The following is a 17,556-nucleotide window of genomic DNA, read 5'->3' as shown; positions in this document are numbered from 1 at the left end:
GGTGAGCGGGTGAGGCCACTCCAAAATGGCACCAATCAGGTCACGCGACCCAATCTCACACCTGCCGCAAAATGATATTAATGCAAGTCCACAAGGCTAAACGTGAATACCGGCCCCGATAAAAGTACAAAGTTAATCAAAACCACTTAAAACAGTGCAACTTAAAGCGAGGACTTGCTGTATCTTATGACTATATCCTTGCAGCTTCCTTTAAACAGTGTGTGCTCTGTTATTTCCTCAAAGGTTTGGCTTTTGCGAATTCATGCCGGTTGTCAATCCATGTTATTTCAGCTGAGTATTAATTGCATCCTGTATTACGGTTTTTGGAAGCTTATCCACTACCAATGCTTGGCTGGCTGACCGTTGTGTAAATAGCTGATTTATTCATCTCTCCCTTTTTGAACATTGGTGTTACAGTGGCAGCTCGCCAGTCCTTTGGTACATCTTTGAAATGAAAGATTCTGGTTAAAGTCTTTGCTATTTTCATTTTAACTTGTCTCAGCATTACAAATCATATGGTATTAGGGCCTGATGCATTTTGTGTTCCACTAATTTTTTTGAGTATTGCTTCCTTATCTAAAGTTTTCTTATCTAATTGCCCCACAGCTTGCTCTTGTACCCTTTTCTTTTCACTTTTTTGTGAAACATGATCAAAAGCGCTCACTTAATATCACTGCCATTAATCCATTCTCCCTAATAGGACCTCCTTTTTCATCACTACTTCGCCCTACCCTTATTTTAACTATTCTTCCTTTTATGTTGATAAAATCCTTAATTTCTTCTTGTTACCAGCCAGTCTATTTCATACCCACTCTAAGGCTAGTAATTTTTGCTTCCCTTCTATAGTTTTCATATTCCATTTCATTATCATGTGTATTATTAACTGTACAATTGTCAAATGTCTCTTAAGTCTGATTCTAACCTTAATTTTTCTAGTTAGCTAATTAACTTTTTCAATGCTGAAGTTTTATAAGAGGTCTGGGGTCTCACTATCCATCATTTATATGTTGCTGGTGACAGTGTTAGAAGTGCAGGTCCCTTTAAGAATAAACCAGGACAAGCTTCAGAGTGAATAGCCTGTACTTAAGAGCTGGGTTTTTTCCCAGTAGGAGGTTTGCTTCTGGACTGGGAAAGGATCCAGAAGGGAAGAGTGAAAACTGGTATTTGTACTGAACTTTAGTTTAACAATAAAACAGTTGTGATTCACAGAATGTCTTCTGCTGCCTGATTTGGTAAATGGATATCCACCTGTGAAACAGCTGGTACATGGCATTGTTTGTTACTACTTCTACCAACATACAAATCCTCCAGATTACAATCTGATCTCACTTGCGTAAAAGCAGCCTACATGAATACTTACAAGAATACACACTAAGTGTGGTGAGAAATTTGTGGCTTGTTAAATGCCCTCTTTCTAGTTGTAAATGCAGACATAGGGGGCCCTCCATGTTAAGTCCTTTTTAAAAAAAAAAATCTTACTAAGGCTCCCCCGTAAACCAGTGATGGTTTAGTGAAAAAAAAACTTGTTTAATTTTATATACTCAGTGCTGTAGAAGGCAGAGCCATGTCTACAATTCTCCACAGATTGAGTCGCTGCTTTTCAATGTATTACAGAGAATTGCCGTCTTTAACATTGAAAAGAACTGTGTGAAGAAGAGAGAAATACAACATTTTTGATGTGGGCTCATAAATGGTGCTCTGTTCTTTAAGGTGCAGCATTGAAAGAGGCTCGGGAATAGGCAGCCTCTCAAGCTTTTGGCTTGGAATAGTGTGGGGAGACTTGACTCTTATAAAGAAGTTGGGGGGGCTATAAGAGAAACTGCCGCATGCTTGAGGGAATGCGTTTGAATGGAATTCAGATGAGTTGCTTTAGTTGTCAAAAGTAGTATTTATTTTTCACCTTTGATTATTTGAAATAGTAGAATTTCAACACTGATAATATACTTTAGGACATATTTATTGAAATGCTGGAGGTGTTCCAATTTTGATGTTTTAACTGTATGGGTGTGTTTAGGCAATGATGACTGGCAGAATTCCTGGATTTATTGATGTCATCATGAACCTAAATTCTCCTACCTTGCTGGAAGATAACCTGATCTGGCAGGCAAAATTTGCTGGTAAAAGAATCTTATTCTATGGTGATGACACTTGGATTCGACTGTTTCCCAATCACTTTGTAGAACATGATGGGACTACCTCTTTCTTTGTGTCTGATTATACTGAGGTAAGTACATTTTTGACACGTTTTGTGCTGTACCAAATTTGGTTGATTTTCCTCCTAACACTTAATGTATTTGTAGCCTCTCCAGATATTTTAGATACCAAGGCCCAGAGATAACCAATTCAATTTATTGTGCAAAATAACTAGTATTAGAGCAGGGAACCAGAAGATGGCGTGGGTGTGTGTTAACTGGATCAGTGGGCCTAATCACAAAAAACCTTAGGTCTCGTGGAACAAATTCCTATTGAAAGGAGTTGCCTTCTGATCAATTGAAACTTTTAAAAGGAGCTGGAATGAAACAGAGTACGGAGAACAAGACCACAGAGATATTAGCAACACTCAGGAGAAGTCGAGGAAAGGTTGTATTAGAGAGATATTCCACTCTGTCCACTCAACCCCTTTAATTCTTATTTTAGGCTTAGAGAAAATATTGAAGGTTAGAGGTACAAAAAACTAAAAACTAAATTTAAAAACTTAAGATGAGAAAGAAATTGATATTTTAAAGTTTGCAACAATTTTATTTGTACGAAAGCATCACCTGAAGAAGAACCAAGATGACCAGAATCTGAAATTTGCCCATACAGCCATTCCATTTCAAATTGGTGCAGCCCTGAGTGGTGCATTGTCAGAGGTGTTGTCTTTCAGAAGAGATGTTCAACCAAGGCCCCGTTGCCAGTTCAAATGGATGTAGCAGTACTTACATTGTAGGAGAGAGTATAAATCAAGAAATAATTGGGACTTATAAGAAAGGGACTGGAATAATCACAGGAGATTTTAATCTTCAGTTAGATTGGACAAATCAAATTGGCAAAAGTAGCCTAGAGGATGAATTCCTAGGGCATATTTGGGACAGTTTCTTAGAACAATACATTCTGGAATCAACCAGGGAACAGGCTATTTTAGACCTGGTAATGTGTAATGAGACAGGATTAATTAATGACCTTGTATTAAAGGATTCTCTGGGTAAGAGTGATCATAACATGATAGAATTTCACATTCAGTTTCAGTTTCTGAAACTAGTGTCTTAAACTTAAAGGCCATTACAAGGGTGTAAAGACAGTGTTGGCTAATGTGGAATGGGAAAATAGGTTAAAAGGTAAAACAGTGGAGAAGCAGTGGCACATCAGATGTTTAAGGAAATATTTCATAACTCTCAGCAAAGATATATTAGATTGAGAAAGAAAGACTGTACCAGAACGATGCACCATTAGTGGCTAACTAAAGAAATTATGGATAGTATCAAATTGAAAGAAAAGTTGTACAAAGCTGCAAAAATTAGTGATATCCCAGAGATTGGGAAAAATTTATAAACCAGCAAAGGATGACTAAAAATATAACAGAAGTTGGAACATGAGAGAAAACTGGCAAGAAATATAAACACAAGACACTAAAAGCTTCTACAAGTATCTATATTTCTGTAAAAAGGGAGAGTACCATAGCTACAGTGAGCATTGGTCCCTTAGAGGATGAGACTGGTGAATTAATTAGAGAAAACAGGGAAATGGCAGAGACTTTGAATAAGTATTCTGTATTTGTCTTCACAGTAAAAGACACAAAAAAATCCCAAGAGTAGTAGAAAAGCAGGGGGCAAAATGGAGGGAGAAACTTAAAACAGAAATGGTCACTAAAGAAAAGGTACTAGAAAAGCTAATGGGTCTAAAGGCTAGCAAGTCCCCTGGACCTGATCCTCAGGTCTTATGGGAAGCGGCTGCAGAGATCGTGGATGCATTGGTTGTAATCTTCCAAAATTCTCTAGATTCTGAAAAGGTCCCAGCAGTTTCGAAAATCACAGATGTAACACCATAATTCAAGAAAGGAGGGAGCAAGAAAGCAGGAAACTATAGGCCAGTTAGTCTAACATCTGTCATTGGGAAAATGCTATAATCCATTATTAAGGAGGTAACAGCAGGACATTTAAAAAATCATCATACAATCAGGCAGAGTCAACATGATTTTGTGAAAGGGAAATTATGTTTGACAAATTTATTGGAGTCCTTTGAGGATGTAACAAGCAGGGTGGATAAAGAGGAACCAATAGATGTAGTGTATTTGGATTTCCAAAAGGCATTTGATAAGGTGCCACATAAAAGGTTACTGCAGAAGATAAGAGCTCATGGTGTTGTGGGCGATATATGAACATAGATAAAAGATTGGCTAACTAACAGGAAACAGGGTTGGGATAAATGGGTCATTTTAAGTTTGGCAAGCTGTAACTAGTGGAGAGATGCAGGAATCAGTTTCAAATATGATCTATGTGAATGACTTGGATGAGTGGACAAACTGTATTGTAGCCAAATTTGCTGACGATACAAAGGTAGAGAAGCAAATTGTGAGGAGGATACGCAGTCTGCAAAGGGATAGAGATAGGTTAAGTGAGTAGGGAAAAATTTGGCAGATGGAGTATAATGTGGGAAAATGTGAGGTTTTCCACTTTGGCAGATGGAATACAAAAGCAGAATATCATTTAAATGGGGAGAGACTGCAGTACAGAAGGAATCAGGCTCGATGGGCTGAATGGTCTACTATTCCTTATGATCTTACAAAAACAATCCTAAGGTATATTTGAGTTTGCATCCTGAGGATGCAAGAAGTGTTGTATAAATGAAAGTTAACTCTTTTCACGTAGACTGTTTTATTTCATTCGCTTGATTATTGGCCGATGATTCTGTGTTCAAATTTTAGCATCTAAAAGTCCTTTTTGACATAGATGTTTCCATCACATTGAGAACAGATTTTGTAATGCAATCCCAGAAAAATAAAAGTAAAGCCTTTTTGTTACTCTGGGCTAAATCCTAGGCATCAGAGAAAACTAACCTTTAAATAACAGTCAAAACAAAACATTATCTGCCGTAGGTTGTATTTGAAATTCATAGTCCTTGTCTTTTTAAATAAATGTTTGCAGTACTCATATGCTGCTGCTGCAGCGACCGTTTTGTGATTGTAACTTTCCGGTACAAAGTGCGTCTTTTCTTAACAGGTGGATGAAAATGTAACAAGGCACCTGGACACGATATTAAAAAGAAATGACTGGGATTTATTAATCTTACATTACCTCGGATTAGATCATATTGGCCATCTGGCTGGACCAAATAGTCACCTGATTGGACCAAAGCTTAGTGAAATGGATAACATTGTTCAGAAGATTCATGTAGAACTACTGTCCAAGGTTTGTAGAGTATGAGTAGAATTTGCAGTAATGCTAAAATAATTAAAATGGCTAATGATATGTTGAGCTTTATCTGAAGGGAGTCGGAATTTCAAAAGTGAGAAAGTAGTCCTTCAGTTGTACAGAACCTTGGTCAGAGCTTATTTGGAACAGTGTGCTCAATTTTGGACATCAAACTTAAGGAAAGATATACTGACTCTGGACATGATACAGCACAGACTCCCCAGAAAGATAGCAAGACTTAAAGGGTTATTTTATGAAGCTTCTTTATTTATGCGCTGTCCTGCTTACTCACCCATCCATTGTTTTCCCTCTAGCTTCTTGCTCCTCCTTTCCCTTCCACCAGTTCATAGGAACAGGAGAAGGCCATTCAGCCCACTGAGCTTGCTCCGCCATTCAATACGATCATGGCTGATCGAGCACTTCAATGCCTTTTACCCACACTATCCCCATAACACGTTAAGTTATTGTTAATCAGAAATCTTATCAATCTCCACCTTAAACATGCTCAATGACTGAGCTTCCACGGTCCTTTGGGGTAGAGAATTCCAAAGATTCACAACCCTCTAAGTAAAGAAATTTCTCCTCATCTCAGTCCTAAGTGGCTTCCCCCTTATTTTGAAATTGTGCCCCCTGGTTTTAGACTCCCCAACCAGGGGAAACATCTTACCTGCATCTACCTTGTCTATTCCTTTAAGTATTTTGTAGGTTTCAATGAGATCACCTCTCATTCTTCAAAACTCTAGGGAATACAGGCCCAGTTTCCCCAATCTCTCTCAATAAAACAGTCCTGCAACAAGTTTGTTGCACTCCCTCTATGTCAATAATATCCTTTCTGAGGTAAGGGGACTAAAACTGCACACAGTACTCTACGTGCGGTCTAACCATGCTTCTATACAATTGGAAAAAGACTTCACTACTCCTGTACTCAAATCCTCTTGCGATAAAGGCTAACATTCCATTTGCCTTCCTAATTGCCTGCTGCACCTGAATGTTAGCTTTCAGTGACTTGTGGACAAAGATACCTAGATCCCTTTGTACATCTACACTTTCTAATCTCTTATTTAGGAAATACTCTGCACATCTGTTCCTTCAACCAAAGTGGATAACCTTGCATTTTTCCACATTATATTCCATCTGCCATGTTCTTGCCCACTCACTAAGTCTCTCCAAATCCTCCTATAGCCGCTTTACATCTTCCTCACAACACACATTCCCACCTAGCTTTGTATCATCCACGAACTTGGAAATATTATATTTGGTACCCTCATCCAAATCATTGATATACATTGTGAACAGCTGGGTCCAAGTACTGATCCTTGAGCTACCCCACTAGTCACAGCCTGCCAACGCGAGAATGACCCGTTTATTCCTACTCTGTTTTCTGCTTGTTAGCCAATCATTAACCCATGCCAGTATATTGCCATGTGCTTTTATTTTGTTGATCAACCTCCTGTGGGGGAACGACTTGAAAAGCCTTCTGAAAATCCAAGTATGCTACGTCCATCGACTCTCCATTATCAATTTTGTTAATTAAATCCTCAAAAAGTGCGTCAAACATGATTTCCCATTCGCAAATCTATGCTGACTATGCCCAATCAGATCATGATTATCACATCTTTTATAATAGATTCTAGCATTTTCCCTACTACTGATGTAAGGCTAACAGGTCTGTAGCTCCCTGTTTTCTCTCCTCCTCCTTTCTTAAATAGTGAGGTGACATTTGCTGCCTTCCAATCTTCAGAAACCATTCCAGAATCTATAGAATTTTGGAAAATGATCATCAATGCATCCACTGTCCCTGTAGCAACCTCTTTCAACACTCTGGGATGCAGAATATCAGGTCCTGGGGACTTATAAACTTTCAGTCCCATTAATTTCTTCAATGCAGCCTTCTTTCTTATACTAATTTCCTTCAACTCCTCATTCTCCCTAGTCCTTTGGATCCCTAAATCTGGGAGATTTCCTGTATCTTCCTCCGTGAAAACAGACACAAAGTAATCATTTAGCTTCTCTGCCATTTCTTTTATTCCCCATTATGAATTCTCCTGACTCTGCCTGTAACGGGCCTACATTTGTCTTAGCCAAACACTTCCTTTTTACATAATTTACCGAAGCTTTTGCAGTCTGTTTTTATGTTTTTTGCTAGATTGCATTCATATTCTATTCTCCCTTTCTTAATCAGTTTCTTGGTCTTCCTTTGCTGTATTCTAAAAACCTCCCAATCCTCAGGTTTACTACTACATCTAGCAACTTTATAAGCTTTTTCTTTTAATCTTATACAATCCTTAACTTCCATTGTCAGCCGCAGTTGACTGACTTTTTTTGGGTTTTTGCACCTTGAAGGAATGTATAGGTGCTGTAAGCTATGTAATAGTTCTTTGAAGACTATCCATTGCCTATTTACAGTCATACCTTTTAATGTATTTTCCCAATCCACCTCAGCCAATTTGTCCCTCATGCCTTCATAATTTCTTTTATTCAGCTTTAACATCTTTGCTTCAGAGTGAACTACCTCACTTTCAAACATAAAGTAAAATTCTATCATATTGTGGTTACTCATTCCTAAAGGCTCTTTTACAACAAGATTATTAATTATCCCTTTTTCATTACATAATACTAGATCTAAAATAGCCTGCCCTCTAGTCGGCTCCTCAACATACTGCTCTGGAAAACCATCCCTAACCAAATCCAGAAACTCGTCTTCCACAGCATTAGTGCTCAATCAGTTTACCCAGTCTCCCTTGTGAAGACCTTGCAGTCTCCACTAAACCTGTTCTTTATAGGGCTTTCCTAGTCTTTGATATGATTCTGTGGTAGGAGATTATGCATTAGTGAAAAAATCAGTTGTGGAATATACTTCCACTTGAAACCAATAGGAATATTGCATGTTTTTAAATTTATTTGTATTTGGAATGAGTTGCAAATTATATCCAGTGTATTGGTATAAAGGCATCCTTTTTTTGCCTGATAATTTACAGGAAGGTGAAACCTCTCTGCCCAGTTTATTGATATTGTGCGGGGATCATGGAATGTCAGATACAGGTAGTCATGGAGGATCTTCAAATCATGAAGTGAACACTCCATTGGTTTTTCTCAGTCCAGCTTTCAGAAAGAAAGGTGAGGACCAGAAAGAAGTCTTGAATGACCATTATAACAATGCTGTTTTTGTACTTTATGCATTTGATTATTTTAGATTTTTTGTTGCTGAGCCTTTCCAGTATTTCTGTTTTTATTTTAGAATTCCAACCTTTTTTTTAAGAAATTCTCTCAGCTCCATTCAAACCATGGCTGCTCCTCAGCATGGCTGAGATTGTAAATGAAAATAAAATATTGTGACTTAATTAGCGATTTAATCTCCAATCCTTTGTATCTAATTGCTTACTGACTTTGTGTTTGATATGTTTTGCTAAATAAAAATGTGTTGTCCATTCTTGCACCCAGTCAGAAAAGCATCTCCCTAATTTTAGCTCTTCCATTTCAGTGCTCTGATTGGAGCTGGCAATGCTGAATTGAGGCCTGTTTTGTACTGAGAGCACATACCTATTGGACTATCTAAGTTTGTGTTACTTAGACCATTTAAATATATGTAGTTTGGGAGGAAACATTCATCCCATTGATCTGCATTCCATTTAAATCCAGAGGTAAAAACAGTATTTTAACATTATCAACCTCTTCATCAATCCTTTTAACCTTCCTTGTTCCACTGACTACCTCTGCAAAAATCTCTCGTTTAATTTTTTTTTTTGCATTAGTACAGTAGTGTAAAGTGAAAGAGTTTCTTTAAAAGAGACAATGAGTATTACCTGTGTTACCTGCCCACATGGAACAAACAAACACTTATCTTTTGTGGTCCTGAATTATTTTCAGTTGAAATTAATACCTCCTGGATTCAGACCAAATGTAAAATGAAAGGAAAAATGATTCCTCAGATTCATCTCAAACTACATAAACTGGAATGGTCAACGGTTGTCTTCATACTCTATTGTATCCAGTTCATTCAGGTCCTTCGCAAGTCATGCCTGATATCAACCCATATAAAACAGTCAACAGAGTAGGAAAATAATTGATTGCAGACTTATATATTACATGTACTTTTCTGATGATCTTAAAATGATTGTTTTGATTTGCGTTCAATTTGCCCTTTTTAGCCCAACTCAATTTTCTATGCATGATTTGATGGTCCTTCAGTAACCGATTTTTGCTAAATTTCTTATTCTGCATTTATTAGTTTACACATTTGGAATGGACTTGAACTCACACCCTCCTGATTCAGAAGAGTGCAGTGAGCTGTGTTGTTTGGGGTTGAACCCACAGCACCATTTAAATGCGAGAGCTTATAATTCCAGCAGAACATTGTATGTAGGAAGGAAGTGTGGCAGCCACGTGCAATATAGCTTGCACTGTATTCTAGTCATCTTCATTTAGCTAATCTTAACAAGTTATTAGTGGTACAACAATGTTGGTTTTTGGGCCCCTTATTATGGAAATTGCTATGGCAAAAAGTTCAGTCCTGAAACTACTTTAATAAGATAAAGGCAGAACAAGTTTATTAAGTTTTCAGGTAAACTATAGCTGTAAACTCGGGCAGTGATTTGCAGTCTCACATGGTCTATATACCTGCCGAATTATGATTGGATGGGGTATGCACGATGACCTCTTCTTCCAGCTTTTGGTCTTCAGGCTCCTCTTTTTTTCTCTCTCTTGCTCCCTCTCCCTTGTCTCTTGTCTTGTTTGTTCTTGTCTTGTTTTCTAGATTTCTCCACCATGTGAATCTGATTGGGAGGGCCTCTTTTATCCTGACTGATCTAATTAACCCCTCCCTCTCCCCAATCATTTATTGCCTTGTGGTGATCATGCTTTTCTTGAACAACCAGGAACAGTTTATGTGGCTGTTCCAAATTACATATTTACATAATGCCTTTTGTATATACCACTGTATCTCAGGGCTTTTACATCCGTGCTTTCTTTTCTCATAGAGATGGGTATATCCATTCTTACACACGCAATTCCTCACAGGAGCCTTCAAGGTCTCAGCTTTTTGCTAGAGTAAGCAGCAAAACTTGACATAAACTCCCAGAATCCCTCTACCGTGGCACATTTTCTATACTGTGTCCTACTTCTAGGTTGCCCATTTTATTATGCTACCAAGACAAGTTCCTAATAAAATTAGATGTTTCTAATAATAAAGTTAGGTTTTAACAATTAGTATTCTGGTTAGTAACCTAATACTCTTACAACGAAAAGCAAAAAAACTGGAAAACATGCAAGCAAGGACAATTTAGAATTTTCATGGTCCTGCTCAATGTCATGGGTCGAGTGTAATGAAGGAAGTATTCCCCATTTTGTGTGTCAGTCGATGTCTGGAAAGAAACTTTTTACAAAACGTCCCTGCTTCCAGGTTGCCTCTAACCAGCACTTAGGCAGCAGGATCATCGCATAGATATGTTCCAATATACAGGTAGAGTACATCTTCATTAAGGAATGTTACTTGAGCACCCTGTAAAGATCTTGTTTTATAACATACGCTCTTTAATTATTCTGGTCTTGAGACTTTGGTTCAGGCCTGTATCATTTGGAAACAAACAAAAGCTTTAACTGAGGACACATGTTATGCTGGATTATTGATAAATGTCACTGATTAATAATTCCTCGTAAATCATAAACCTAGCTCATGAAGGATTCTATTATGTAGTTTTGCTGACCAGCGTATATGAAGGTAGAATTCTGCTGTTACGTTATCTGGAGATAGTAAATTTTCTGCAACATTACAATTTCCGATACTGGATAAAAATGTTTATTTCATTTTACTCATCTAACTTCTAGATTCCTTCACTGTTTCTGAACACGTGGAGCAGACAGACCTCACTTCCACTTTGGCGTTAGGATTTGGTTTGCCTATTCCACGGAACAATTTGGGGCGTCTCATCCTAACTGTCCTTGAGGAAAGACCTTTAAGGGAACGACTTAGATATTTGCATCTTAATGGATACCAGCTTAGTAAACTGGTTCAAGAGAGTATTCCTGCGTATGAAAAAGGTAATGTCAGACAACAAGCACCACATTGAATTTTGGATGAGTCAAGAGTTTCACACCAATTTTTAAAGGTGGGAAGGAAGTATTCTTTCTCAAGGTTTATTTTAATGCTACTGGAGATGCTGAGTAGTTTGTCATAAATGTTTGCCAACTCACTTTATTGCTGTGTGCTTTAATATTGTCAGATCAAAATATTGAACTTTTCATAGAAAACGTTCTTAAAACCTTCAGCCTCCTTTTGTCCTGATAGTTGTTTTTGAAATGCTTTTGGATCTTTAAGCGCATACAGTGGGGTTTTTAAGAATTCTGAATGACAAACACGTCAACCCTTAGCACACAATGTGTCCTAAAGCTTTTGCATTGTTCCGAGGTGATTCAAATTGAATCTCTCACAAAACCTTGTTTTAGTCTGCTGTCAGTGAGGGAATATCCAAATAGGTTTGTAAAGCCACGCACCCTTCCACTAATTTTGTTGCGTTTGTGCCCCCGTTTCAACTAACTCTTATTCAGCCATCACCTCTTACTGACTTACGTGTGCCCCTGGTCCAGCAACTCGAATTTAAAATTCCCATTCTTGTGTTCAAAATCCATCCATTGCCTCAGAAGTCTGGAATCTCTGTAACCTCCTACGGCCTACAACCCTTCAAAAGCTTTGGTTTCTCCAATTCTGGCTGTTTCACATTTCCAAGTTCCATCGGCCCACCTTTGGCAGCTGTGCCCTCAGCTATTTAAGCCCTAAGCTGTGTAGTTCACTCCCTAAACCTCTCTGCCTCTTCGCCTCTCTGCCTCTTCGCCTCTCCTTGTTTAAGATACTCCTTAAAATCTACGTCTTTGACAAAACTTTTGATTACTGTCTTAATATCTTCTTATGTAGCCTGCTGTAATATTTTGTCTGATAATGCTCCTGTGAACTTCCTTGGGATGTTTCAATATGTTTAAAGGCGCTATAAAAATGAAAAATCTAGATTTATCAAATGAGGAAATGTAATAATAAAGTGAGTTTGTTGATGAACAAGGATCAAGTGTGTTATTTGGATTGGAGAGATTGGAGCTGTGCCTGCTTTTAGATATCAATACATCACCTCCCTAAGGCTACCTTCAGGCTTTCCAGCTGTAAAGTGTTTTCCTTGCACGACAGGAGTTTTGCCATAACATTACAGGAAACTGAGGTTGTTGACTACTTTAATTTGATAACTTCCCTCATTCTAATTAAAGTTTTTATTATTTGCAGATGCTGGGTACAAGCTATTTGGAATAGCACAAAAATCTCATGGTTCCTGGATCAAACTTTACTTGGAAGGTAATACTTCGGAGACTCTTGAAAACCTAGGAAAGAAGGTGTTGAGACAGTATATGGATGCCTTGAAGCTCATGAGTTCCTCACTTTCCAAAATTGTGGCACAGTATGATATGTACTCAATGATTGTGGGAACAATTATTGTGGTGGAGGTAGGAGCTGTTGCACAATATTGATTTATTTTCTCTTCCCTTCCCTGACTGGTTGTTTACAGTATCATATGGTATAGATAGAGGATAGTGGCCTGTCAGTTGGATTGCAAAGTGTCAATTTTACAGGCAAAAGGCGTGTGCACTTAGTCTGTACTGGAAGTGCATCACCTGTTATTTTGGTAGAGGCCACTTTGTAAGTATCCATGACACAACTCTGAAAGAAGCATTAAGCTTTTGGTTTATGCAAAAGAGCCTGTTTACACCCTCATTCACAATATTTGATTGCATATGAATGCAGAATGCACAGATGTCAAGAGTTTGGAGAGGTTGCATAGGCGAGTTATTATTTGGGCACCATCGATGAGAGACTAGAGAAGCTCAGATTGTTCTCCTTGATGCAGAGAAGGTTAAGGGGAAATTTAATATTACTAATTTAATAGTAAGAATTATGACAGTAGTCAAAATTATGACAAGTTCTTGTAGAATAGATGGAGATAAACTATTGCCACCAGCAAGAGGGTCGATAAACAGCAGGCACAGATTTGAGATAATTGGTAAAAGAATTGGCAGGTGGGGGGGTGTAGCGCATGGTAGGAGATGCAAAGTTTTTATGCACTTCCACCTCCTAGTCACAAGGCTATAGCCTCAAATCCCACTCTTGGGATTTGAGCATGTAATACGAACTAACAGTGCAATGCAAGGGTAAACACCATTTCCAGATGAGATGTTAAGCCAAGACCTCGCGTATCTGTGCTGGTAGGTATTGAAGATCTTGTGGCACTATCCACAGAACAATGGAGTTCTGTCTGTGTTCTAGTCAACTTTCCTCTCTCAACCAACACCAGTCAAAACAGATGTTCTGGTCATACAGTTGTTATCAAAATGGCTGCTGTACTGCCAACAAAAAAGTAACTGCATGTTGTGATGATTCGGAATGCACCACTGAAAGAATGATGGAAGCAGATTCAATCGCAACTGTTTAAGTAAACGTCAGAATCATAGAATCTTTACAGAGGTGCCAATTTGAAAGGTCTGTCCAATTAGTACTGCTCTTTGCTCTTTCCCCAAAGCCTTGCAATCATTTTCCTTTTCAAACTTAAATCCAATTGCCTTCTAAAAGTTGCAGTTGCATTTGCTTCCACCATTGTTCAAGTACCGTTCTGGCAAGTATGCAAATTATTTAGTACATATTGTTAGCTTGCAGAATTCATGTGATATTACAAAGGCATTTTGTATATGTCACAGTAATTCAGCATTAACTGACTTTGCTGATTATAAGTTGATGCCGTTGTCCCTGCTTCTGATTGATATAAAGCTGTTGAGATTAGTTTATACTTACGACTTCTATCATTCTAAAGCTATCAGTGCTATCTGATTCTATGCATGGACAAATCCTGTCTGCTGAGCACATGAATAATTAACAGTATATCATTGACTTTTGCTGTACTTTTATATATTCTGCCCATTTGGAGAAGAGGCGTAAAACCATGATAATGTACTTATTCCCTTCTGTGGATTTGGCAACACCCAATCCATTTGATTGGGGTTAAGGCAAACTCCCCTACTCTAAAGGCCCTTACAATGACTTGTAGCTATTTGAAATTTCCAATGTACCAAACACCTTTGAATGCCAACCTCTAGATCTTAGAGCGTGCAAAGCCAATAAGTGGTCTCTTTGAACATTTGATAAGTGGCTCAGGCTTCTTAATGTGCTGCACAACGCTCATTTTAGTAATGTGATCACATTACTCCCCTGTGGCACAAGGGACAAGACACACATTTACTGGGTTCCCATTGGGGCATGAACTAAGAAGCTTTTCTGTGCTTGATCATGTCTTTTGTTCAGTATGGTTTTATTTGCAATTCCCAATTAGTCTGAAGATTCTTTACAGGACTGCGGCATGTATCAAGATCTTGAGTATGGGAATACATTTTACCAACAGTTTTGCGACACCTCTCTGTTTCAAGTAAATCTCCTTCAGCTGTATCTTAGAGTAACAATAGTACTCTGTTTTGTAATCTGCATTTTCCTCTGTCGCTTTATCATCGTCACTCAACAGTGGTGGAGCCCAGCCCGAGTGTAAAAGACAAGGCAAGAACCTTTAGCCAAAGGTGACTCCTCTCACAGACGCCACCATCATGTTATGACGCAGCAGATGATGTGTGCCAGGCGGACCAAATCCATGAGGGAAACTTGGTCGCGCTTTCACAACAGTTTTGCAATTTGTATTTATTTTGAGATGCTTGCACTGAATTCATAAGTAACAAGTCCACCAAGACTTTTGGAGATTTTAAAAAAATTAAATTAAAGTACTTATTAAGAAAATAAAAGATGTAAAGCACACACATAAGACGACAAATTTCTACTATAATAGCTCCTAAAATTCCTAGTTACACCCCCTTTAAGGCAATGGTCCAAAAATAGATTTTAGATTTTAAACAGATCCAGCAAATTAACACAATACCCTGGACAGTGGAATTCCAAATAGCTTATATCCAGCTTCAGTTTTGGTAGACAGCAGACTTATGCACAGATACTGGAGGCTTCATTAAGGCTATTTCACACACTTCAGATTTCACATAGCCTTCTCCTGACACACAGGCTCATTCTCTTTTATATATGTTTCTCTCTTTTAATATGTAAATTCCATTGTTTCATATGTCTTTGAAACTGTATCTTCCTCAGAATACAAAAACTTTCATGTTGCTACTATTTATTGTCAGTAACCTTTGGGAAAAATAAACACATTCTTTAGCCTCATTTATCTGGCTAGCTGTACGCTGACTAAAACCCCTTTGAAATCCAAATCTCCCTTCATCTATCTAAAAATGCAAATTCCCTTCACACCTTACATCTATGTTTACTCGTTAGCATATCAAGCAACTATCTTTTGATGAGTTAAAGCTTGCAGTCTACTTGATTCCAAATGTAATTAAATCACAGACAGACCCAACTATAGTTACCTCCATAAACCTACTTCACAATAAACCAGAAAATTATTATGCTTTCCTGACAATCATTAATGCCAATGTCCAGCCAATCAGGTTCACTGAACTTGATGATAAGAAGTGGTTCTGTGTACTGGACATAGCAAAAGCTACAGCAGGACATGGATCACATCCAGGTTTGGGCTAACAAGTGATATTTGTGTCACATGTGCCAGGTGCTGATTATCTTCAGCCATAGAGAACCCATCCACATTTCCATGATCTTTATTGCCATCACCATACCCAAGTTCCACTCCCTTGACATATTGAGGTGCACCATTGATGAGCAACTTAACAGAACCAACACTGATTATAAGCACAGGATGAAGACAGAGACAGGTGGTTCATTTTATGACACTTCAGTGAGTTTCCACCATTTATGAGACCTACAGCAGGAGTGTGATGGAATACTCACCCTGGATGTGTGCAGCCATGACAACACTCAAGAAACCCAATACCATCCAAGATAAGGCAGTCTGCTTGATTGGTGCTCAGTGCACTTGTGCTGCAGTATGCACTCCAACTTTGACGAGCTTACGCTGATTATATCTCTAAGCCCCATGACCTCTACCAGCAAGGACAAGAGCAGCAATGTCATGGGAATACCATCACCTCTAGATGCACACTACCTTGGCATTGCTGCTCATTCATTGTTGTTGGGTCAAAATCCTGAATTTCCCTACCCATCAATCACCACCTCAGGACAGGACAACTAGACATGGGTAGTGTCCTCCACATCCTAAGAACAAATTAAAGATTTACGAACTTTTACTGAGCAACTTTGTGAGATCAAGGGTGGGATTTTCCGCACCCAACCACCATTGGGATCTTCTGGTCCTGCCGCAAGTCAGTGGACTTCTGGCTGGGGCACCGCCTCGCCCGCAGCAGGTCCCGCCCGTGACGGGGCCGGAAAATCCTGGCCCAAGTCTGCACCACCTCAACTGACCTCTGCAGCTGGTCACTTCCCATCGCAAGATGGAACTGTAAAAGCTCCAGAAGTGCAGATGTCCATACCGATACCAACAGCATGATTAATGTATTCATGGAAATTTGCTATTTTCTCTGACTTTATGTGGGGAAATCCGTTGGTATCTAACAAATGCTTGTTTATATTTTTAGGTTATTTTCCTTCTGATAGTAAGTACCCCAGAGGCACTGGGTAGCACTGCTGAATTTGAAGTACCAGTGTCATCACCATTCTACTCCCTCCTGTTTTATCTGCTATGTCTGATGTTCGCAGCTATTCACGTTGTTGTATGTACATCGATGAAAACGTCTTGCTATTTTTGTAATGTATCCTGGCTACTGGTTGCAACAGTGATTGTACTGATAGCTGCCGTACAGTGTGTGCTCCTTTCAACTCTTTGGAAGCGTTGTACAAATGGGAAGCCTCAACATAAGGTGAGTCACTAATATTGAAGTGTATTAGAGGGTAGAGGAAGAAACCAGCAATTACACTTAAACAAACTAAGTTGAGATTTAGACTTTGTGCAAAGGACTGTATGTGTGTATTAATAGAAATGTAATGAGCCTTTAAAGAGGGTGCAACACAGATTCACTGCAATTTTGCCCAGTATGAGGAAACACAAATACAAAGAAAAACTTAAGAATTTTACATTTTCTGTTGCATTTTCTGTTAATCAACACAAATAGTGAGGAAATATGGTAGTTGTGTTTAAAATTATGGAACACTAAA

At 38.5% G+C, this 17,556-nt stretch overlaps 2 protein-coding genes across 7 annotated transcripts in view; one reads left to right on the top strand and one right to left on the bottom strand.

Moving 5' to 3' along the window:
• hook3 (hook microtubule-tethering protein 3) overlaps positions 1–17,556 on the bottom strand; it is a 149,194-nt gene that overhangs the window by 30,206 nt on the left and 101,432 nt on the right. The window lies entirely within an intron of this gene.
• pigg (phosphatidylinositol glycan anchor biosynthesis class G (EMM blood group)) overlaps positions 1–17,556 on the top strand; it is a 34,486-nt gene that overhangs the window by 3,406 nt on the left and 13,524 nt on the right. The window contains exons 3-8 of one of the 5 annotated variants that reach the window (XM_078536529.1): positions 2,015–2,224; positions 5,199–5,387; positions 8,369–8,507; positions 11,214–11,426; positions 12,655–12,872; positions 16,980–17,261. In XM_078536529.1, coding sequence (XP_078392655.1) covers positions 2,015–2,224; positions 5,199–5,387; positions 8,369–8,507; positions 11,214–11,426; positions 12,655–12,872; positions 16,980–17,261 — 1,251 coding nt within the window. Of the gene's footprint in view, positions 1–2,014; positions 2,225–5,198; positions 5,388–8,368; positions 8,508–11,213; positions 11,427–12,654; positions 12,873–16,979; positions 17,262–17,556 lie in introns of those variants that run through there. The other 4 variants (XM_078536750.1, XM_078536588.1, XM_078536701.1 and 1 more) reach the window with 4 other exon arrangements.

Source organism: Cetorhinus maximus, chromosome 1 (genome assembly GCF_964194155.1).
Source record: "Cetorhinus maximus chromosome 1, sCetMax3.hap1.1, whole genome shotgun sequence".
In the NCBI taxonomy this organism is placed as follows: Eukaryota; Metazoa; Chordata; class Chondrichthyes; order Lamniformes; family Cetorhinidae; genus Cetorhinus; species Cetorhinus maximus.
The sequence above is the reverse complement of the archived record's forward strand: the minus strand, read 5'-3'. Positions and strand labels throughout refer to the sequence as shown.